Below are 24,441 nucleotides of genomic sequence, written 5' to 3'. Positions count from 1 at the left end.
GGGCATGGAAGTATTATGAGTAAAATTCATAACAGAAATAAGAACTCTGTGGATATATTTGTGTTTCTTGTGTTTCAAAGTTTTATTGTTGACTTTTGTTTTTATGACACATTCATTTTGCTTTAACCCAAAAAGCCCCATAAATTCTCTCAAAGAAAAACTTTTAAACAGAAATGTTGCATTCCACATCTGTAAAGCTGCACTTCTCCACTGAGAAGAGGGAGATTGATAAGTTTCACCATCAGTTATGGGAATGTTTTGTTTAGATAAGTTGATTGTATCATTGTTCTTGAATTTAATCACCTGGAAACAAGTAACCTGACTATCTGGTAAGAAATTTTACACAGCAAAAAAGATAGTGTTTCAAAGTACAGTCAGTTCATTTGGTTCCCACATATGTATGGGTTTGACAATTGGGTGATATTTGATACTAGGGAAAGAATTTGGACTGCGCGATCAGAGGACCAGAGTTCAAATCTCACCTTGCCACTCCTAAATTGTAGACTTGGGTAAATTAAATTACTTTTGAGGTTTTCAACTTCTTCATCTGTAAAATGAGGGGATTGAATTAACTAGATGACCTCTAAGATCCTTTTCAACTCTAAATCTGTAATCCTACAATTGTTTTAAAATCGGTGATCCTGGGGGCAGCTAGGTAGTGCAGTGGATAAAGCATTGGCCCTGGATTCAGGAGGACCTGAGTTCAAATCTAGCTTCAGACACTTGACACTAGCTGTGTGACCCTGGGCAAGTCACTTAACTCTCATTGCCCCACCACAAAAATAAATAAAATAAAATAAAATAGGTGATCCCGACTTTTCTGACCAAAGAAGGGGTGGGGGCTGTAAGATATGTAATTCATATGTACGATATGAATTAGAAATTTCTTGGAGGTAAAACACCTATTGGGAGTTAAAGTACTGGAGACAGGGATTATACATTTGTTATCCCCTCTCTATAGTGCCCCTTATTTTCTGGAGCATTAAGAATGACATTTCCCATCACCTAAGACATCATTATATCATAACATACTTTAAAGATAATCTAATTTAACATTTTTTGCTCTCACTAGTTAACTGCCTGTCTAAGTTCTTCTAGAAAAAAGAACTAGCTACACCCACCTTAATCTAATTAATGCTTTTATTAATAACATACAAGTGACATAGAGTGCACATCTGCTGTATTTCCAATTGCTGAGTCCCCTCTCTGTTCAGTCTCAGGAAATAAAACTGTGTGTAACCACTTCCAGGAGGGAGGTCATTCAGTCAAAGCCCAACCACCTGCTGGCTCACAGATTCTAGGGGCTAAGCAGTTTTAAGGTTTTATAGAATTCCTTTGGAATGATGGACCACTTTCCTGAATATTCATCAGTTATTCTTGTTGCCTCTGTGTGCACATACTCCTACCACTCTGGGTGAGCTGATCTCACTGTATTGATTAATGCCCAAGTCTATTTCATATTGAACTGGCCTTGTAGTCATCAATTATATGTCAAATTAGAAGTGTGTGTGTGTGTGTGTGTGTGTGTGTGTGTATGTGTATTGGACTTCACATGGCTAGAGTTTTGGAGACCTGTTGCCATAGTCTGGAAGGCTTTTCATAAGTAAGAGTGGGGCCTCACATTGTTCTTGCTCAGATGAGACTGTGAGCTGAACCACATCACTTCATCACCCACCTGCTAACACAAGATACCCTTAACACCAAATGTCTCTCACACTTCTAACAGTGTAAATGAACCAGCAGACTTCCCCCCAAAAGACCCAGTTCACTGGAGAATGAAATAGGCAAGAGCTCTGTTCCAAGTTGGTCCCTGTTCTTGACCAAGTTATACAACACTCATAATGAAGGAAAGAACAGTCATTTACCTCTGTCTACAAGAGAAAGGCTACTTAGGATCATGTCAGATAAATTCCACTACATGCAGAGCCCACACTCAGTGGTTAATTTCAGTGAGTTGAGGCTGCCAGAATTCCAGTGACAGGGAACAGCAATGAATGAGATTCACCTCCTCATTCTTTTAGTGCCACCCTTGAATTGAATGAGCATGTGCTAGTTCCCCAAAGTTTGCTGATAAATAGACCTGCCCTGCTAGAAGTCCTGCCTTTATAGTGTTTACCTATCAACTTCAGGCCTATGGGTGGTCTGCACTCCCAGTACAATCCACCAAGAGCACCTAGCTAGTAATGATTGCCAAGGCATGTGGAGTGACTCCACGTTGTCATTGCTGACCCAGTCTCTCTCTCTCTGTCTCTCTCTCTCTGTCCTTAGTATAGAACCTCAAGCAATTCAACCAGTCTTAGTGACCACCTTTAAATATCATTATCTTCCAATGCATTTTGCTATTTGGACTCATTTTGAAATTGCTTTTCTTTCCAACATTCCTCTCTAACTATGACACTGACAAATATATTCTAGAAAAATCACCCATTAGAGGCTATTAAAACTACAATATAAAGATTCCTCCATTCTTGGTTATCCTGAACCCTAGTTACTTGTTATACTAAGGATAGCTAATGTTACTCTTCGGCTTCTTACCTTTTACGTCTTTGCTCAAAGATCCAGCCCCTTTTTTATTTGCAGTTCTCTTGTTTCCTGGAAGTTCACTCCGTTATTTGAAGTTATGCTTTCATGTATCATTAACACTTATTGTACCCTTCTTTGAAAGTGCCGTCTTTCCATTCCCCTCTCCCCCGGATAGCTGTTTGGATAGCATCCTGTCGTTATACAGTCTCTACATGTCATGGTAGGGATTGTATCAAGTGAATCTTGTTCTGCTTGGGTAGGCAAGCCCTTTCAAAATGTGCTTATTTTCAGTATTTCTTCTAGTACAAAACAGGGAATCAATTTTTGAAACTCCCAAGAAGGATATAGCAAAGAGGAATGTAAGGATGACAGATTGAATGGTAAAATGATTGTGGAGAAAGATATATGGAAGCCAAAGGAGAGAAATAAGGGAGAATATAATAGATGAGAACAGAGTGAATTATGTAAGAAATAAGAAAGGCAGTCATGCGGAAAAAAAAAAAAACCTACAAGTATTCACTTTCCTCATCACAAAGATAGTTTCTTGTGCCATGATTTTAGAATCTTTCTCAAAGCATGTGACTTTTTTGTCTTTTAAAATCTCAAATAGATTCCACTAGACTTCACTCTGTGTACTTAGGATATCTTTCTGTAACTGTGAACTTGTCCAGAAGTTTCAAGATTTGTGTGAGGTTCTGAATGAGAACAAGTAGTCAATTGTGACTACATGTGCAAAATTTCTCAAGCAAATTAAAAGTTGCCCATGGAGAATTTGGTCCTTTTAACTATCTCCTTATTTAACCAAGCCTGGAATTTTTATTACTTTGCCAAAAATGCACATAATAGATTTACTACAGTAGAATTTAACTGAAATATTTTTCAGCCAGCAAACCTAAAAGAAAGATGGGACATAAACTTGTATATTGGTTATATTTTCCCCACTCCCTCCATTCTTTTTTTTTTACTTACCTGTCTTAGGAAAATGATTTGTAGTTACAAAAACAGTTCTTGCTCCATGAAACTGTCCATGTCAACAGAGCTACATTCTAAATAGTTAAGAGAATGACAGCATTTAAACAGCTAGATTAAATGAAAGAGAAGCAGATGTTAAAAATACCTTTGATCATATTTTATGGTGGAAGCATGATCCAGACCAGACTCTTAGCAGAAGAGAACATCTATTAGGTGAAAGCAGTTTTGTTCTTAACCCTTTTCATCATTTGGAAAATGAATAGCATTTGGTCCATCTTCATAGGCACTGGATGCTACTTCGCAAGAGTATTCAATTTTGAAGCAGAGTAATGATATGGAAGAACTAGGGTAGGAAAAAGATAAATTGAAATTGAAGGAGTTTTTTTTAAAACTCTAAGGGTAATAAAGTATCTACAAATTGATGTTAGGGCAATTGGAAAGAGCTTTTGGTCTCTTACAACCTTACAAATAAGTTGTTTTTAGACAAAAATGCATTTAATTTTCTATTGGTCTTTTTAACTGTACTTGAACTTTGGTGACTGGTAATGAGAAAGAACACAAGAGGTTTTTTAAGAAGAGGAGCCGGTATTTTCTTGGTGAATGGATGAACTTCCATAGAGGCGGGCATTTTAAAAGCAATCTTTCATTCCATGTATTTTTGTAGAAATGGGAATAGTGATTTGCCTATGCTGAAAGACTAACTGAGCAAATGAAATGCTGATCTTAAAATCAATAGTGGTTTTCATTTTTTGGTACCTAAATGAGGTTTATCATTGTGTCTGGTCCACATACAAGAAACGTTTTGTGATTTTTTAAAAAAATTCCCAGCTGTGTTTTGACTTCTTAGTATCATGTTTAGTCAGAGACACCTTGCAAATTTTTCAAGTTAAGAAAACAACACATGACAGCCAGTGGAGTAAGTTTTTTAAAAATCTTAATTTATCTTCCCTACCATATTTCAATATGGATAGATGGAAACCCAACATGGATACAGTTTGGCATAGTCATCCCTAGATTATCTATATTAATTTTTTGAGTGGGAAAAATAACCAAAGAGAGTAGATAATTAAATGTGCCTCACCTTTTACCAAAAAAAAGTGTTCCTGACAATTGAAAAGTATTATTTAAATTTTTAAAAATAAATTGATTAATTTTCTTGCATTTGGGAATATCACCAATCATGAGAAATGTAATGATCCCCTAAAGGATTCATTTTCCAATTTTTTTTTCTTAAAGTAAGAAGTCACCTTAATTTTGTTTGATTTTCATCTTGTTTGCAAATTGTAACAGAGTGAATTCATTATAGTTTATTTGGTTGTGATAACTATAAGTTCATCCTTGTATCAACAAAGTGTTCCTGTAGTACTCCCTTCTGGGGCCTAACTGTCCCTCCTAACCAACGTTCCCTCATATTCATACTTTTGAATTGCAGCTTGGGTTCTCCAGAGAACAGCTACTAATTTCAAGTACAGAGTTTATTCTGAAGTTCTCATTCCTAAAACTATGGCTCATGAACCAACACCCCTCCTTCCATCAGTAAGCTTATCTTTAATAATCAATCAGTAGAAATAATTAACTCAAAGTAAAGACATTGACTAAAATGGTATCATAAATACAATAAGCACAAAACATTCTTCCCATAAACCAAAGGGAAACTACAACCAATACACACCTATCCATGGGCTTTTGTTTGTTAATTTAGTCTATTAGTCATGTACAACTCTTCCAGACCCCATTTGGGGTTTTCTTGGCAAAGATAGTACAATGGTTTGCTGTTTCATTCTCCAGCTCGTTTTACAGAGGAGGAGCTGAGGCAGACAGGGTGAAGTGACTTACACAGGGTCACACAGCGAGTAAGCAAATGAGGCCAGATTTTAACTCAGGAATATGAATCTCTCTGACTCCAGGCCCAGCACTGTGTTTACTGTGCCAGCTAGCTGCCCCTTATTTGTGGGTAGAATAGACAAAAACTTAGAGTATACTGAAGTTGAGGAACACCTGCAAAGAACACATGTGACCAAAGCAGTTTAACAGTTCAGTCCCTCTCCACCATGACCTTTCCTTTCACTTTTCTACCCTACTGGCTGTGGTGTCTCCTACTGTTGGGGTAAGTTAACTCCACTTGAAGACACAAAGGTCAATGGAGGGTGGGAGAAGAGGCATAAATCTCCTGGCACAGGGTTGAGCCAAGATGGCAGAGGAGAGGCTATGACTCCCCCTAGCTCCCAACAAATCCGTCCACTCACTCCCAAATAATGCCATAAAAACCCCCAAAGTAGCCTAACTCACATAAGAACAGAACAAGACTATTTTCCAGGCAGAAACGGCAATTAAGATCACTTGTTGATCAGGATGAAAGAGGAGCTCAGCTAGCATCCTGGACCCACACAGGAAAAGATACCTCTGAGTCTTCAGTACCAGTAGTCTCTTCTGAGGTTCATCTTGTGGACCAGTGAGGGGGTTTGGCGGTTGGCCAGGGTGAAATGACTGTAGTCTCTGCTCAAGTTGGGGTGAAGCACCCTGGTTCTGAACCAGTGGGCCTAATCGAGTGGTGGTGGCCCAGTGGGGGAGGGGCACAGGCCTGCCAAGCTTCCAACCATAGAGAATCAGATTTCAATCAGACATCTCCTTCCAGGTTGAGATGAGTCAGCAAAGAAAACAGTGGATGATAGAGAGCTTCTTTGGGGGAGGGGTAGACCAGAATACACCCTCAGAAGAAGATAATAACAAAGCCAAAGCTCCAACATCCAAAGCTTCCAAGAAAAATATGAATTGGTCTCAGGCCTTGGAAGCACTCAAAAGCGACTTTTAAAAGAAAGTAGGAGAGACAGAAGATTTAGAGAGAAGGAGGAAAGAATGGAAAGAGAAATGAGAGCGATATAGGAGAGTCATGAGAAAAATTCAACAGTTTGAAAAATCAAATGGAAAAAGAGATAAAAAAGTTGTCTGATGAAAATAATTGCCTAAGAATTAGGATTGAACAAATGGAAGCTAATGACTTTATGAGAAACCAAGACACAGTAAAGCAAATCCAAATGAATGAAAAAAATAGAGGACAATATGAAATATTCCTTGGAAAAACAGCTGACATGGCAAATAGATCCTGGAGAAATAAAAAATCATTGGTCTACCTGAAAACCATGACCAAAATAGGAGCCTAAACATCATCTTTCAAGAAATTGTAAGGGAAAGTTGCCCTGATATTCTAGATGCAGAGGGTAAAATAGAAATTAAAAGAATTCACCAATTACCTCCAGAAAGAGATCCCAGAAGGAAAACTTCCAGGAATGTTATAGCCACATTCCAGAGATCCAAGGTCAAGGTGAAAATATTACAAGCAGCTAGAAAAAAGGAATTCAAATACTATGGAGTCACAGTCAGGATAACACAGGATTTAGCAGCTTCTACATTAAAGGACCGGAGGGCATGGAATATGATATTCTAGAGGGCAAAGGAACTGAGACTACAACCTAAAATAACCTACCCAGCAAAAGTGACTATAATGTTTCAGGAGGGAAAATGAGACTTTAATGAAAAAGAGGACTTTCAGGCAATTGTGATGAAAAGACTTGAACTGAATAGAAAACTTGACTTTCAAATACAAGACCCTAAAGAAGCATAAAAATGTAAACATGAAAAAGAAATCATGAGGGACATTAAAGGTTAAACAGTTTACATTCTTACTTGAGAAGATAATACTTCCAACTCACAAGAACTCTCTCAGTATTAGGGCAGCTGAAAGGAATATACATAGACACAAGGCACAGGTGTGAATTGAATATGAAGGAATGATATCTGTAAAGCATTTTTCTATGTTTTTTGTGCGGCAGGCAGGATGGGGTGGCTTATGTCTGGGGCTGGATTTGGGCTCAGGGCCTCCTGGATCCAGGGCTGGTGCTTTGTCCACGGTATCACCTAGCAGACCCATGATGACATCTTTTTTTTTTTTAAAGTGAGTCAATTGGGGTTAAGTGACTTGCCCAAGGTCACACAGCCACTAAGTGTTAAGTGTCTGAGGCTGGATTTGAACTCAGGTACTCCTGACTCCAGGGCCAGTGCTCTATCCACTGAGCCACCTAGCTGTCCCCCCCATGATGACATCTTAAAAATAAAGTTAAGGGGTAAGCAAAATGCACTGGAAGAAAGGAAAAGGGAGAGGTGGAAGGGTGTAAAAAGCTCACATAAAAGAAACAAGAAAAAGCTTATGGAGTGGAGGAGAAAATGGGGAAGGAGTGGGGGAGTGAGTAAGCCTTACTTTCATTAGAATTGGTTCAAAGAGGAAATAACATAAACACTCAAGTGGGTATAGTAATATATTTTGCCCTGAAGTAAAGTGGGAGGGGAAGGGGGAAAGTGGGGGAGACCTGAAGCAAGGGAGGGCAGATTGGGGGAGGAGGCAGTAAAAATCAAAACACTTTTTTTAAATTATTTTTTTAATTTTTGGTGAGGCAGTTGGGGTTAAGTGACTTGCCCAGGGTCACACAGCTAGTAAGTGTTAAATGTCTGAGGCCAGATTTGAACTCAGGTCCTCCTGAATCCAGGGCCGGTGCTGTATCCACTGTGCCACCTAGCTGCCCCAGCAAAACACTTTTGAGGAGGGATAAGGTAAAAGAAGATAGAAAATCGAGTAAATATCAAGGGGAGGGAATAGGATGGAGGGTAATACAGTCAGCAATAGTAACTGTGAAAGAAATGATAAGCAGGATGATATCAGAAGGATGTGTGAAAAATGCAAACCATAAACAGAGGAAGAACTGATGATATTTGAATACAGATTGAAGTATAATTTTATTTGTCAGTTCCTCTTTCTAAAGTTATTCTGTATATTTTCTTTCGCAACTTGACTAATGTGAAGATTCTTGGCATAGCTGCACATGTATGACATATTGAATTGCTTGATTCCATAGGTAGGGTTGAGGAGGGAGGGAGGAAGAAAATTTAGAACACAGTTTTAAAAAAAAAATCAGTGTGAAGAAATGATGAGCAAGTGGATTTCAAAGAAATCTGGAAGGACTCACATGAACTGATGCTGAGTGAGATGATCAGAACCAGGAGAACATTATACACAGTATCAACAACATTGTGTGTTGATCAACTATGATAGTTTTTTTTATATAGAGAGAGAGTTATATATATATATATAGTTATAGTTATATATAGTTATATAGTTACATATATAGTTATATGATAGTTACATGATATCAATTCTTCTCAGAAATACAGTGGTCCAAGATAGTTCCAAAGGACTCATGAGGGAAAATGCTCTCCAAATCTAAAAAAAAAAAAAAGAACTGGGGAATCTAGATGCAGATTGAACCATACTATTTCTACTTTTTTGTTGTTTTCCTTTTTTGAGGTTTTTCCCTTTTGCTCTGATTCTTTCTCAGCATGGCTAATGTGGAGATGTGTTTAGTGTGATTGTACATATATAACCTATATCAGATTGCTTGCTGTCTTGGGGTGGGGGAAGGGGAGGGAGGGAGAAAAATTTGAAATTAGAAATCTTATAAAAACAAATGTCGAAAACTATTTCTACATGCAATGAGAAAAAACTTTAAAATTAAAATAAAATTTTGAAAAAGAAATCTCCTGGCACACATTTCAGAATGAACATAAGACTAATCATTCAAAATGAAAATCATTTTTTAAAAGACTCCAGAATTTTTTTAGCATGACTCGATTTTGTCCGTTGGTAGAGGGGTAAGTATTGAACCCCACAAAGCTGCTTGCCTTCTCAAATATGTTGACTGCCCCTTGCCCCTTCCTGGTTGTATAATTGATTAGCTTGCACATTTGAAAATCTACATAAGTAGATTTTCCCTCTTCATAAAATTGGGCTGATACCCAGCTCTTCTCTATACCTTACAGCTGTTATAGTTATGTGTGTGATATGTTTTGAAGTATTTGAAGGAGGGGTACTATATCATTAAAAAGTATCATTTGTATTGCAATAAAGGTAGAATATTCAAAATGGATTGGAAGATATACATTTGGTCATCAAAATATTTATTGTGTCTACTCCATTGCTTGCATTCATATATATATGAAGAAAGTTTAGAAAATCTCTGTCTACCTCCATGTAGCTTACATTCTAGTAGTTATCCAAGTTCTAGTGGTTACATTCTTTTGTATACTAATTTCTGAACTATATAGGTAAGGTTATGAGGCAGTGTACTGTAGTAATTTTTCTGAAGTCTAATGTTTACATTTTAAAATATGACTTTCATCCTAGGAATAGCTGCTAAGAAGATTGGATAGGAGATGTCCCATTATGGATTAATGTCCAAGAGTAAAGGGTAGAATTTATGGCAGAATTAAACATTTCTGTAGGGGCTTTTTTTGTTTTATTTTTTTTTTGTTTTGTTTTTGCAGGGCAATGAGGGTTAAGTGACTTCCACAGGGTCACACAGCTAGTGTCAAGTGTCTGAGGCCAAATTTTAACTCAGGACCTTCTGAATCCAGGACCAGTGCTTTATCTACTGCCACCTAACTGCCCCCTCTGTAGTTCTTTAGTATTTACAAAGCATTTTAACATATAGCATCTTATTTGCTATTCATAGTTTTGTGAAGCCTTCTGGGCAGATATTATTCCCACTTTACTGATGAGGAAACTGAGAGTTAATGAACAACCTATTAGAACAAAGCTAACCCAAGAATACAAAGTCAGAACCAAGATTTGAACTTAGAAGACTACAAACCCAGTATTCCTGCTACTATACCATAACTACCTCTATGGAAATTTATAAGCAAAATTTCAGACTGGTAATTGAGTTTCTATTTTGTATGCACACAGATTTGCTTGAGCCACCAATATGCATGTAAACATGTTAAGTGTACTCATCAGTTGTAATTGGGTTTGCCCTTTTTTATCCAAAGGTATGCTACTCTTACCCTCAGAAAGTGAAACAAGTATTCCAAAATTATGCCTAGGAATAACTTCTCATTATAATTATTATGTGCACTTGCCAAGCATGTAATATACTGGTATTTTTCATAACTCCCATACTTTAATTCACATATAATTTCAGAATGAACACAAGACTAATCATCCAAAATGAAAATCATTTTTAAAAGACTCCAGAATTTTTTTTAGCATAAATCAATTTTAGTGGGCAGGTGGCTTCAAACCTGGTTGAAGCTCATCAAGAAAGAACATCAAGCCCACAGACTTTCATTTATTTATAAAGAGAAAATATTATTTGAAGACTCTGGCCACTCTGTGTTTGGAAAGAGAAGGGAGTTAAGGGTTTTTTAATTTTTGTTTTTAGTTCTCATCTGAAAAATCAAAAACAAAAACAAAAACAAAGAAAAGCTGTCAAAATTAATCTCCTTGTTTTTCATTCCCTTGAATAGGTGGGTGTGGCCAAGGGAATTTAAGAGGTCAAGAAATCCTTCCCCCACCCTACCATTGTAGATATTTTTTTTAAAAATAGAAAGTATCTTTTTTGCAGAAGTATGACTTGGAATGCTTCAATAAATACATTTCCTTATATGAAATCTGTGACTCTACCAAGGACAAGTTACAAAGGCTAACACAATGCCTACACTCCCATCCCCCAGAGCATCCTGGGCTCTGTCTTTGTTCTGCAGCCCATGAACACTTCTAGTTGTTAGCTGTGGCGCTAACTAAATGTAAACACCTTTACTTTCCAGCTGCTGCTAATTGGTTTGGGAATATTTATGTAAGTGTTGATTTTAAAGCTAAATATAGTGTGTTGATGTTTAAATCCAACTCATTCTGGCTGTCAGAAAATGCTCCCGTGATCCTGAAAGTGTTGCTAAAAATGTTCACTTTTTAAAAAACGTGGTAATTAAACTTGTCTGTTGTAAGAGCCACGTAGGATACATTACCTTCTCCAATAAAGGAGGAGAGACACAAACATTCTTGCCTAGTTGGCAAGGTAGACCCTCCTATTGAACTTTTCCTGGCAGGACTGAAGAGATTCAGTATATTTGAAAAGAGCTGTATATTTGATGAAACTTATCACTTCTCTGTATTCCTGAGCAGGTACAAAGCATAGCAACCCTAATGTCTATTTTTTTATTAAATTTAAATGTAGATGTTATAGAGACATTACACTTTCTGGAAATGAATTTAAGGCATTCAAGTGAAAGAAATAACATTTTCCAAATCCAGAGCTTATAGTCCATTCCATAACGCTCAGTGTCTGTCTCAAGTTTGGCTAAATTAACATTCTTTTTCCCATCTGTACTTCCTAATTTAAAAGACATGTTTCTACAGATCTTCTTCAAATTACATAAGCATGCCGAGTATAAAAAAAAACTTCATTTTTAAATCTGTGACTATTCCTTTCCCCATGTAATTTATTGAAATAAAGACTCAAGTACTTTTGCATTATGGTCTTTCGGTTATTTCCTCTGATTCTTGGAAGAGAGATTAGATAGTGCCTATCCACACTCAATAGCTGACATGCAAAAACCTGAAAGTCATTTACACAACAATGTTAAAATCAACCTGGATTTGTTTTGCTTTGTCTTGTTTTTTATTATTATTATCCAATATGCAAAGATAGTTGTGGTCTTGCTCACCTGTGAACAAGAAGCTCAGAGAAGATGAGCACTGTCTATAAAGAAAAGAAAGAATATGAGATAGAGAAGTGGGAGGGGCCTCCCATTTTATTTAATACATTTATCCTTAATATAGCTCTGATTTATATTCAGTACATTGTTGTATAGAAACATAGCCAAAAATAAATGTCTTTAATGAAGATTGGGGTTTTGCAGAATGTTCCAGAAGGAGTCAAGTTATTCTAAACCACATACCTTCAAATTATTGCCTAGTACATTCTTACACAGCACTAATGAGGAGGAGTCCACCTTTACTCCAGGGAAATATTTGACTCAGAGGTCATCTAGTCCAATTTCCTTATTTTACGCCGCCCCCCCCCCCCCCCCCCCCCCCCGCACACACACCCGAAAAATTCTAAAAGGCTAAGTGACTTGCTCAAGAGTTTACAGATAGTGAGTACATGCTATTGCTAGGTAGCTGAGAAATATCTATTAGCTGAAATAGTATAATGCAGTTTTTACCCATTTGGAGGCAGCTACTAGAATACAGTTGCTTCAGGGTACTTTTTATAATAATGTTCTTCTACAGAGGGATTGAATATAAATTTGGGATACTTTAAAAAAATAATATTCTGCTGAGGAACTGAATCTAAATAAGAAATTGAACAATATTCTTCCATTAAAGTATTTGTTTATGTTTCATTCTTGGTACCCACATACTGACTGATATGATTTCTTACAACTTGTAGTCGACTCTGAATTATCTTGGAATAGATTATCTGCATTTGAACAGATTATTCACACTTCAGCTGGGCCAATCTTGCTTTCAGGTTCTAATTAATACTGCCACCTACTTGGCTTAATTAAGTATTTTGTTGACATAAATAAGATCTTTGCTCCTCTTCAGGTTAGAGGCAGAAGAGAGGAAAGAGAGCCTTGGTGTGAACTAGCAAGTGAATTATCTTCCTTGAAGAGGAAAGTGTGAACTAGAAACCTTAATGATACTAGTGAGCTATACTTGGTCAGTTTTAGAAACATCTTGGGTCATTCCTAGTATAAAATAAGGAAAGTCTATGATTTGCTGTTTTGACATTTAATCTCTCTAGGACTTGGGTTCTTTTATATATATACATATATATACACATATATACATATATATACACACACACATACATATACATATACATATACATATACATACATACATATATATATATATATATATATATATATATATATATATATGATTAGAGTAGAAAAGGTTTACGGTCCCTCCCAACCCTGACAACTTATGCATTTCTGAGACTAATATGAAGAGTTAGGCCTTTATATAACAGGTTTCATTATTCTCTTTGATGTCCTGGGAATTCCCATAATCATGCATAAGCACAAAAACATTTCCCAAGGCTAAGTAAAAATGATTTTTTAATTATCTACCATTTTTGGCTTATCTATTTGACTGTGTTCCCATATCCCTCCTCATTTGAGTCAATAAACAAGAATTGACTTTATATTTAAGACATTTTGGTTTAGAGACAGAGTCATAAATAAATGCCTAAAATGAAGTTGGAATCCTGTAGCATGCTGCAACAGGGTTCAAGTTACTCTAAACCCCAAACCTTCCAAATGTTGGCTAAGGCATTCTTTCACAATACTAATGAGGATGAATCTACCTTTACTCCAAGGAAATGTTTGCTTACCCAAATAATCATAGCTAATAATAATAGCTAGGCACTATCGAGTACCTTAAAGTTGGTCATTTCGTTTGATCTTCACAGCAGTCCTGGGAGATAGATGCAGTTATTACTCCCTTTTTATAGATGAGGAAACTGAGGCAGACAGGAATTGAGTAACTTGTCCAAGGTCACATAACTATTGTCTAAGGCAAGATTTGAACTCAGGTCTTCCCTACTCTGGGTCTAACATTCTATCCACAGTGCCATGTAGCTGACCCAAATGTTGGATCGTGTTACCAAACATTTAACCTTTAACCTCCATTGTTGGTAAGTGGACATGAAGTTCATATTCTAGAGTCTGAGGCTCCAGGAATGATTTTTTAATTGCTTTACCTCTGCACAATGTAGAATAATATAAAGAGCTTTGGACTCAGAATTTTAAGACTTTTCTCATCCTGGCTTCAACATTTTCTACTTATCTCACAAGGTTGTTGTAGAAATAATATTATAAAATCCATATAGCAATATGACTTGTTAGTACTTTTATACCTAGTATATTTCTACCCATCCTTTAAAGTCCAATTCATGCCACCTCCTCCATGAAGCTTTCCCTGATGTCCCCACCTCTGCTTTGTCAGGAATTAGCAATTACTTTGTGTACCACCATTTTGATGTGCTTATCATGTAATAATAGTATTGCTACAGTCAAATACTTGTACAGGCTGGGCCAAAAGTCACAAAGGGATTTCAATATTTAATAAATCCTTTATTTTTTTTGTTTTTAGTTTACAATACCATAGTATCCTATACAGTACATATAGGAAATAAATTTACATTACCTGTGAAAAATCAAATTTCACAAATGCTAAAATATAAAGAAAAATAAATTTTCAAAAAGTTTTTAAAACATCTTGACTTTTGACCCACCTTGTGTATCTCCCTCCTAGAGAGACATAAATGCTGTCATATCTAAACTTTTTATATCCCCATATGATTTATTAGTGCTCATTCTCGACACAACATTTAATAAACATTATTTAATTTTGATTTTTCCTTACAGAAATATGCATTTCTCTCAGATTTTCACCCCTTCCCCACTATTCCCTTCTTTCCAAAATCTAGCATGTCTCATATTGAATTCATAAACATGCTCACATTTCTACTTCAAAACATTTGCATTCCTAGATGATGTTGCCCTCAAACTATTATTTTGTTTTGTTTAAGTGTTAATTAATATGCAATATGGTACAGCGGAAAGTTGGTTTTAGGAGTTCGAGGGCCCAGGTTAAAGTCCTGAACCAGTCAACTATTTGGACAAGTTTGCCATGTCTAAGCCTTGGTTTCCTTATCTTTAAAATATGGAGATTTAATAAGATCATCTTTCAGGTCCCTTCTAGTTATAAATCTCCCATCATATTCCTATCTCTCTTCATCCTTGTTTGCATAACAACTTGGATATATAAGGAACTTACTAAACCAATAACTTCCATGTGCCATTTTGCTACCTTGTCAAAAACAGAAAGTTAATCTGGTGGATGTGTGGTTCACTTAAACAAATAACTTAGGTTAATATAGTACTTAGTGCCTTGTTTGTTTTCTTAAAGGAGTTAACGTAGATTTCTTAGGTCTTAAGTTTCACATGAAGTAAGATTGTATTATATTATGTTTTCTTTTTAAAACTAAAATCCATTACATCCTTGTCTTATTAAAAGAGAATCTCAGCACTCCCCAGGGATTTCTCGATCTGTATTCATAGTACAGTACTAAAAAGTGACCATCCATATGGAAAAAAAGATTCATCATTCTGTGGCCAGAATCCATAGCTCAAGAAATCTGTCTGTCTCTTGCCATTAACCTCCTTCTCCTGAGAAACTGTGGATCACTGGAGTGATATCCACTGGAAGTGCCCAAGCATGATCTTGGTAGTGAACTAAGAAATTAATCTTATGTGAATTAGAATCACCAAAAAGGGCACTGTTGCTAGACCACTTCTTTCCATTGCTGTTCTAGAAGTGTGACAACCTCACCCACCAATCATCTCAAAGCAATTCACTTCTACATTGGAAGAGAGTTTTGCCATTTTAGAAATTAAATGGTTGGCTTTCGGTTTGGTCTGGTGAAGATCACATTCTAAATCGAATTCTCCCTGGCAGAATGACAGCTGTAGATTTATGTCTTTCAGCTATATTCCTGTTACATTCTTGACAGAAGTGACCTCTCAAGGCAAGATGTTTTTTATGGATTTTGCTCTGTTTATATTACTGCCATGAGGGCTGCGGTGAAGTACAGTACATTAAAGCCAATACATCACTGGCTGTCAATGGTGTCTTCCCTTGGTACTTCTTTTTCCTTGCTCATATGGAAAAAAAATCCATCAAAAAGTCTGTAGATGATGAGCAAAAAGGTAAATTATCATTTCCAACTCTCTTAACATTGTGTTGCATGTAAAAAGTCCATGAGGGCATTTCAGAAACCAAATAAGAAAGAAAAGAACACAGCAAGAACTGAAATGATTAACACCTGTTTCCAAGTCTTCCCAGAGATGAGCAAATCTGACCAACAGAGAACAAAACCACAAGGGCATCTGCAGCAGTCGAACATTCTATTCTGATTTCAAAACCTATGTGGAATGTCTGTATTTACCTACATCTTTTGTTACAGGGTTCACCGCAGAGTTTGGAAGATGGTGAAGTCATGAGTAGTGGACAGCCAGAACTGCTGACATCACAAAAAGCTCAACACACATGCAGGTACTTCTAATCAGCAGTGTGTTTTTCAGTTTCATAAACATGTCTGTACAGTTCTTTCTCAGAATCTGAAATGCTCTTTTGAAAGCATCACCATGTTTTCATTAATAGTTTTTCCCCCTTTCTTTATACTAACACTGTAAAATCATTTTTTTGAAAGATTTATAGAATTGATTATAAATGTGAGTCTTTTACCTTATACCTATTATTCTTAATGTAATCCTTCTGAAAGTTTGGTAACACCTTCTAAATTTTTCTATTGTGATGATGTTCACCATAAGATTACAAATTTGAATTTACAAGGCTAGCCCTTTAGAGTCTGTTTCACAGGTTATAGGCACTATTCCTAGTAATTTTCTCCAGGCAAATGGATGTACCTGGTTTATGATATCAGAGACCAGCCAACAAGGCTTTACCCCAGACATTGGACATTGAATACCGAGAGAGAAGAAAAACATTTTTAAAAAACCCTCTTTTATGTTTTTCCCACAAAATATAATTCATCAGAATCAGCATATTTGCCAACATCATACCTGTTAATGATCAGTATTTGCATAAATATTTAAAGAATGTTATTATTTAGAGTGACTGAATATATAGAGTGTATAAACTCCTAGGTAAAGTTAGATGTCCTTTCACAGTGTCCAATTCTTATAAATCACTTTTAACATACTTTGATTCGATCCCAAGAAGAATAAAGAATGACTCTTAAACCATTTCTTAGGATTAGAGGCTTTCTGAGGCATGTGTTTCATTTCATATATTCTTTTATCCTTATGAACATTCCAAAAAAAAAGAAAATTTTTAAACTTAACTATGTAGAGGTTTCCTTATTATTGTCCTTACTTTAGCTGTGCTTACCTTTCCATCTTTCCATGTCTAGCTCCCTTCCTTAGACTGTTCTCCCCTTATTCTCTTAAAGTATTTAATCTTGATCTCTGTCCCTACCTATTTAATGGGGACAAACAATGCTGGTAATTAAAAAATAAAAGATTTTCTATCTTTTTCCTTACCTGTGATCTTCTCAAGTCTTTGCATGCTAACTTATTAGCACTCATCACCCCCTCACTAAAGAAATATGGATAACTGGAGTTGAAGGGTAAAGGGTTATAATTTTGTTAAAGAGAGAGGCCCCTAAGTGAAACAATGTCAGCAGCTGAGGGCTTCAGTTCCAGGAGCCATCTCTTTACACTCTTAAAGTGATTTAAATCCTGGATGATGGTGGACATCTGCTTCTGGCCAAGTACTATTAGGATACATTCTCCTCCACAAAGGGGCAGAAGGCCTTTGAGAAAAATGTCTTCAACAAGACTAATAGAACTGACATTGAGATCTTCTCTTGGGGGAGCATGACCATCCTCTACAAGAGCAGCAGCACCTTTTCCTATATGAGTTAGGCTCTCTCCAGGAGAATGTCACTTCTCACCTGAGGCCAGAGGACATACCTGGGCTCATACTCTCTTGACCTGGCACCCAGGTTTGGTACCCCTGTTTCCTCTTTTTTTTTTTTAACAGGGCAATGAGGGTTAAGTGACTTGCCCAGGGTCACACAGCTAGTAAGTGTCAAGTGTCTGAGGCCAGATTTGAACTCAGGTCCTCCTGAATCCAGGGCCAGTGCTTTATCTGTACCACCAAGCTGCCCCCCACCCCCACCCCCCCACCCCGTTTCCTCTTTCAGCAAATTACCCTAGCTCTGGCTTCTCTGGGCTCCTTCTTTATTACTTGTCCTGCCTTCTCATGCTTCTGATCCAAGTTTTCTTGATGAGCTCACATCTTCCCTGTCAGCATCAATATCTCTGACCTCCTCATATTATTCATTGTTTAGTACCATGGGACCTTCATAAAATGGATTTTCATTGAAATTGTTCATATTTTTTCTTTTTTTTTTCTTCCTTCCTTCCTTCCTCTCTCTCTCTCTCTCTCTCTCTCTCTCTCTCTCTCTCTTTCTTTCTTTTTTAGTGAGGCAATTGGGGGTTAAGTGACTTGCCCAGGGTCACACAGCTAGTTAAGTGTTAAGTGTCTGAGGCCAGATTTGAACTCAGGTACTCCTGACTCCAAGGCCGGTGCTCTATCCACTGTGCCACCTAGCTGCCCCCAGAAGTTTTCTTTTTTTAAAACTGGATTTAAAAGCCTTTACATTTTTTTATGCTTTTACCCCAAAAGAGGAATATTTGGGATCACTTAGCATAGGCATATTATAGTTTTAAATTGTTTTTAGGAGAGCTGAGAATGCTAATCAACTATTGGTGGAGTTGTGAAAAGATCCAATCATTCTGGAGAGCAGTTTGGAACTATGCCCAAAGGACTATAGAACTGTGTATACCCTTTGATCCAGCAATACCACTGCTAGTTTTATAACCCAAAGACATCCCCCAAAACATAAAGACCTATTTGTACAAAAAATATTTATAGCAGCTCTTTTTGTGTTGGCTAAGAATTGGAAATTAAAGGAATACCCATCAATTGGGAAATGACTAAACAAGGTATGGTACATGATGGTAATGGAATATTATTGTGCCATAAGAAATAACAAGCAGAGGGGCAGCTAGATGGCACAGTGGATAGAGCACTGGCCCTGGAGTCAGGAGTACCTGAGTTCATATCCGGCCTCAGACACTTAATACTTACTAGCTGTGTGACCCTGGGCAAGTCACTTAACCCCAATTGCCGCACTAAAAAAAACCCAAACAAACAAACAAGAAATGACAAGCAGGATGATTTCAGAAAGCCCTGGAAAGACTTGTATGAACTGATGTATAGGGAAGTGAGCAGAACCAAGAGAACATTGTATACAGAGACAGCAATATTATTTGATGAAGAACTGTGAATGACTTCATTATTCTCAACAATACAATGATCCAAGAAAATCCCAAAGGACAATTGATGAAATATGTTATCTGCCTTCAAAGAAAGAACTGATATTGATGGATACAGACTGAAGCATGCTATTTTTCACTCTTTCATTTTTTCTTTTATTCAAGTTTTCTTGTATAAAATTACTAACATGGTAATTTTTGCATAATTGTACATCTATAACCCATATCTAATTGCTTACTGCCTCAGGGAGGGGAGGAGAGGGATAAAAAGAGGGATAAAAATTGGAACTGAAAACTATAAATAAAAATGTTTATTACCTAAAAAATAAAAAAATAAATACAGAAAAATCAAAGAATGCCTCAAAAAAAACAATTTAGCAATGCTGAGAAAGCAAATGTTGGTTTGATAGGAAAGATAATTATATCCAATGCCTCCACCCCATTCTTAAGCTTACCCAGATGAAGAATTTATATTAGATAATTTGCAAATAATTAATATGTCTGGGTATCTACTAGAAATGGAATTTCAGGAATTCTAAGAGAACACCAAGACAGACCTAGTTCCCCAAAAGCTAATAATGTGAACAACTATTCACTTCAATTCTATGAGGGCCAAATTTAATATATGGAGAGTTAATTTGGTGACTCGCAGAAATATTGAGGGACCTCTAGGTTCAAAGCTCCCTCCCCTCCAAACTGCCCTTTTAGATATTTCTCCCAGGCCAATAAGAAAGGAGCCTTACAGCTTCTTTTCCAAAAAAGGATCAGATTTTATTACTTGGGAATTAACCAAACAACAAAGGTAAAATTAATAAAAATCAAAGATAAGGAAGTAAGGAAAAAGAAATACAGATAAATTCTCCTAGCTCTAACCTAAGTCTATACAATCCCCAGCTTGTTTCCAATTAAGCTAATTCAAAGGAATTTGTTCACTCACCACACCTGGGATGTCTGCAGTTGCTTGCACCACCGGAAAGGGAGAGGAGCGGAGAAAAGCAACACCAGCCTTCAGGAAGCTACTTAGCTTCCTCTCAGGGACCGTTCGATCATCCTCCCCCAAAAGGGGAGGTCCTTCAAAAACTGCCTATGGAAAGATTTCTCCTTCTGAGCTCAGTAGCATACTAACTTCAGGGTGGGCCAGGTGTGGCCCCTCCCAAATGAGTCAGCTAAACTCCAATAATTTTTACCACAATTCATAGACTTAAAAGATTTTGGCCAATGCTGTTCATCTATGATTTGGATTACTTGATGTATTCAGCTAGACCAGCCAACTCTTATTCATCTGTACTAAGAAAAAAAAAAACTAGTAAGTAATTGAAAGACATTGTTAATCTATAGCCATCATTTTATACAATAATCCACATTGAGCCCAGTATTTTTGGTTCAGACAGTGGTACCTGGGGCCATTTTATAGGAAAGCATGATAAAACAAGAGAAGGATAAGGATAGATATACACTAACTTCCATTAATAATTCATTATGGGGGTGCAGCTAGATGGCGCAGTGGTTAAAGCACCAGCCCTGGATTCAGGAGGACCTGAGTTCAAATCCGGCCTCAGACACTTGACATTTACTAGCTGTGTGACCCTGGGCAAGTCACTTAACCCCCATTGCCTACAAAATAACAACAACAACAACAACAACAACAACAACAACAACAACAATAATAATAATCCATTATGGCTCCCATTGAAATTTTTAAAAACCCTTCTTAAACTTATTAGAGTTTTCAGCTTGTGTCACTACTAAGATTGATAAAATCTCCTAAATTTACTACTTTTTGTCTAAAGTACTACTTTCCACTATCTCTCAAATTTCAAGGGATTGCCATAGTTTGTTTAGGGTTCAAATTCAAATTCACCGTAATTATAAACCCTTTGACTTTATAGATTTCAGATATGGGAGCTTCGTTCTATAATCTCACTTCCAAATAAATAAAAATGTGGTTCAATTCAGCAAACACATGTGGCTTCTGAGAGAAAGGAATTGTGACAGGCACTGTGTGTATAAGAATTTAAAAAGGAAAAATGACATAGTCCCTGTTTATGAGGAGCTGGGTCAGCTCACGGAGGTGTGAGGAGAGGAGACACATAAATAATTAGTGTGTGTGTATATATTTTTCATACATATATATATAATAACATATTAACATAGCGTAGTATACTAAATAACATATATTAAGATAAAGGCGAAGGAAGACCACTTTCCTCAAGGTGGATTAAGGAAAACTCCACGGAAAAAGATATCATTAAGTTGACCCTTAAAGGAAAAGAAATTTTCCATTGGTAGATATGGAAAAAGTTCATTCTAGGCATAGAACAAAGCTTGTACTAATATAGATGTGAAGGAATGCAGGATTATATCAGAGAACACAATGAATTTATTAAAAATTATGCAACTATTGCTCAAATAGTCGATCCTGACTTGTGTCAGCATCATGCCTGGGGGCCCCATTTTCATTACATTCAGAGAAATTCCTCTTCATTCATACCCTTTGTTTCCTGTCTATAACCTAGTTCTTTATCCCTCTCCATTATTCTAGTAAGTATCACTTTTGCTTTTCTTTCTAAGCCATTAATGTGGAATCTTGTCAAAGGCTTTTTCAAAAATCTAAGTAAATTTTGTCCAAATGATTAATTACTGTCTCAAAGTCATTTTGTCTTTCAAAGTCCCCCATATTGGTGAAGGGTGTTTTCCTCTTTAGGAACAATGTTATATGCTCAATAATTCTATCCTTTATTCTATCAGCTAACCCAGTGTAGTTGGTGATACTCATCAATTTGTGGTTCCAAGAATCTTAATGACAGATTTCTAAGTTTTCATACATTTATGATCATATGTACTCTTGATCTTAGCAAAAGAAGTCGAGATACTATGTGGACATTTGCAAATACAGACACATATTTTGACCAGAGTTCCATAATTTCAACCTTGAATTCTTCCTAATTCTTGGAAGATGCCATTTAGTTGCAGTGATTTGTTTATAACCACTTTGTCTGCTAACAACCAGCATGCTTGATACTTTTTGATCTAATTCTTCAAACCCTTCTGCTTTTGCTTTAGTGTATTTTGTGTTTGGTCACTCTAGGGGAATACTGCTAATATTTGTTATGCTCTTTTGACATATGATTAAGTTATCCTACTTTTTGTTTACTTTCCATATGTGGTCTAATCTCCTTTTACCCAGTCAGCCATTGTTCCCTTACTATTTTAATATCTCCAGAATTTATTTTTGGTATTCTGTACTATTCCTCCTAAATATGAAATCTTTTTTCCATCTATTTTCTTATATTTCTTGCCCCCCAATCCTCCTTTCCTCTCATAATGAATAGGACCTGGTACTACTCCTTATATTTATTTTAGTCCATAAACATAATATATGAAAAGAACTCTATGTGGTGGTCAACTAATTCTTTTTCTTGAATTTTCTTTTTTTCTTCAAAACAATAAAAAAATGTAGTTGGTTTTTTTCTATTTTTATGCTAATTTCTCTTAATCTTGATACAAGTAATGGATCAAGATCAGAGTAAGACATGCCCTTCAAAATACTTGTAATTTTTTGTTTTAAATATATATCAGATATTCAAAAACAATATGTAAATTGCAATCAATAGGTATATCCTTTAATACCTTTCTCTGTGCTAGCTAGTAGGTTAACAGATATAAAAGCAATTTCTAATGAAATGGGAAAATGGGAATTCTTAGGTTTAAAGATAGCACAATAGTTTGCTCAGATGTTAGAAAGGACAATCAGAATCCGTTAAAGCAGAAATCAATCTTAAGCCTATTAAATGTGGCGCACACATGCATGTGTGCACATGCACACACACACACACACACACATACACATTTTTATAGGGTCCTAAAACAAGATGGATTAATGATTGTTTGGTTATGAATTTTTGGGCAGGGCTAGTTTTGAAATAGAAAGAAAAATAAGTTAGTTTTCAGTCTCCTGTATCACTGTCTTCTTTTTCTGGGGTTAGAATCATCATAGTTTTTAAAGCATCTATTCACACTAACTTTACTATTAGCTAAACATGAGATACTTGTGCAATGACCAATGTGTGCAAATTGCTACTAGGGGAATTACATTATATGAATTTGACATTTTTGTTAGATATGATACAGAATGCAAAAAGAAGCTGCAGCTAAATGGGGAAGGGTGGCTCACAAGTTCTTAGAGAGAAAAAGGAGTTGGAAGGAATGTGTCATTTTATGAATTCAAATGCAGCCATTTCACAAAACACTTCATTGTCTTGTATTACAGTACTTCTGTGATAAAAGTTTGCCTACTATCATTTACAATTTAAGTACCAACATTTGTTGCAGAGGATATGGTTTAGAGAACTACAAAGAATGCAACAAGACCCTTTGAGTCAAGTCTATATGTGTGCGTATTTAATAGTCTGATAAATGAAAAGATGAACTTAAGAGAGCACAACAAATATAAGAAATAAAGAGATGTACTTGTATAATATAAGGGTGCTTCCCTGTATATAGCATGAATTCATTCTCCAAGAAGAGAGACTATCACCAAAGAATTTCACCAAAAATGCAATGGATTATATTTTAACAGGCAGAAAATGTTGGTTGTTAAAATGGAAATTATTTCCAAACAACGTGTTAAGACCATAAGCTTTTTAGAGCAAAAATCAAAATTGATAATTAATTAGAATGCAAGAGACTGAGGTTTTGGCTAGCAGGTATATACCATCAAATCTATTAGTCTTTGTTACTAATAGTTATTTAGAAGAGAGATAAAATCAGTGAAAAACACTGCCCCTGCCTCTTTAGCTTTTCTTTTTTCTGCTTGAATTCAATTGCATATTAGCCAGAGAGGATCTGGAGGGTATGTTAGATTATCTGGACCTAAGCTAGATGATAGTAATAAGACTTTTATACCCATCCCAGAAATAGGAGACAAGCAAGAATGACCCAATATGTTCCTAGAGATTCTCTGACTTTTGTCATATAGATATGATAATTAAGACCAGCTTGCTCTTAGTAGTGAAACATATTAGTCATACCCCAGAAGAGTGAGGCTGAGGTGGATCCAAAGAGATGGAAATCATAGAAGACTAAAATACCAGCACAGCTAAAAAAAAAAAAACAGCAGAATAACAGGCCAAGCAAGCAATAGATCCATTAAGCGTAGTAGTATAATATGACCATCAG

At 36.3% G+C, this 24,441-nt stretch overlaps 1 protein-coding gene across 1 annotated transcript in view; it reads left to right on the top strand.

Moving 5' to 3' along the window:
• The window catches only part of PARD3B (par-3 family cell polarity regulator beta), a 1,353,776-nt gene that overhangs the window by 729,832 nt on the left and 599,503 nt on the right, over positions 1-24,441 (top strand). The window contains exon 5 of the mRNA XM_043998182.1: positions 16,362-16,450. Within this exon, the coding sequence (XP_043854117.1) occupies positions 16,362-16,450 (89 nt within the window). The remainder of the gene's footprint in view (positions 1-16,361; positions 16,451-24,441) is intronic.

Source organism: Dromiciops gliroides, chromosome 3, assembly GCF_019393635.1.
Source record: "Dromiciops gliroides isolate mDroGli1 chromosome 3, mDroGli1.pri, whole genome shotgun sequence".
NCBI lineage: Eukaryota > Metazoa > Chordata > Mammalia > Microbiotheria > Microbiotheriidae > Dromiciops > Dromiciops gliroides.
The sequence above is the reverse complement of the archived record's forward strand: the minus strand, read 5'-3'. Positions and strand labels throughout refer to the sequence as shown.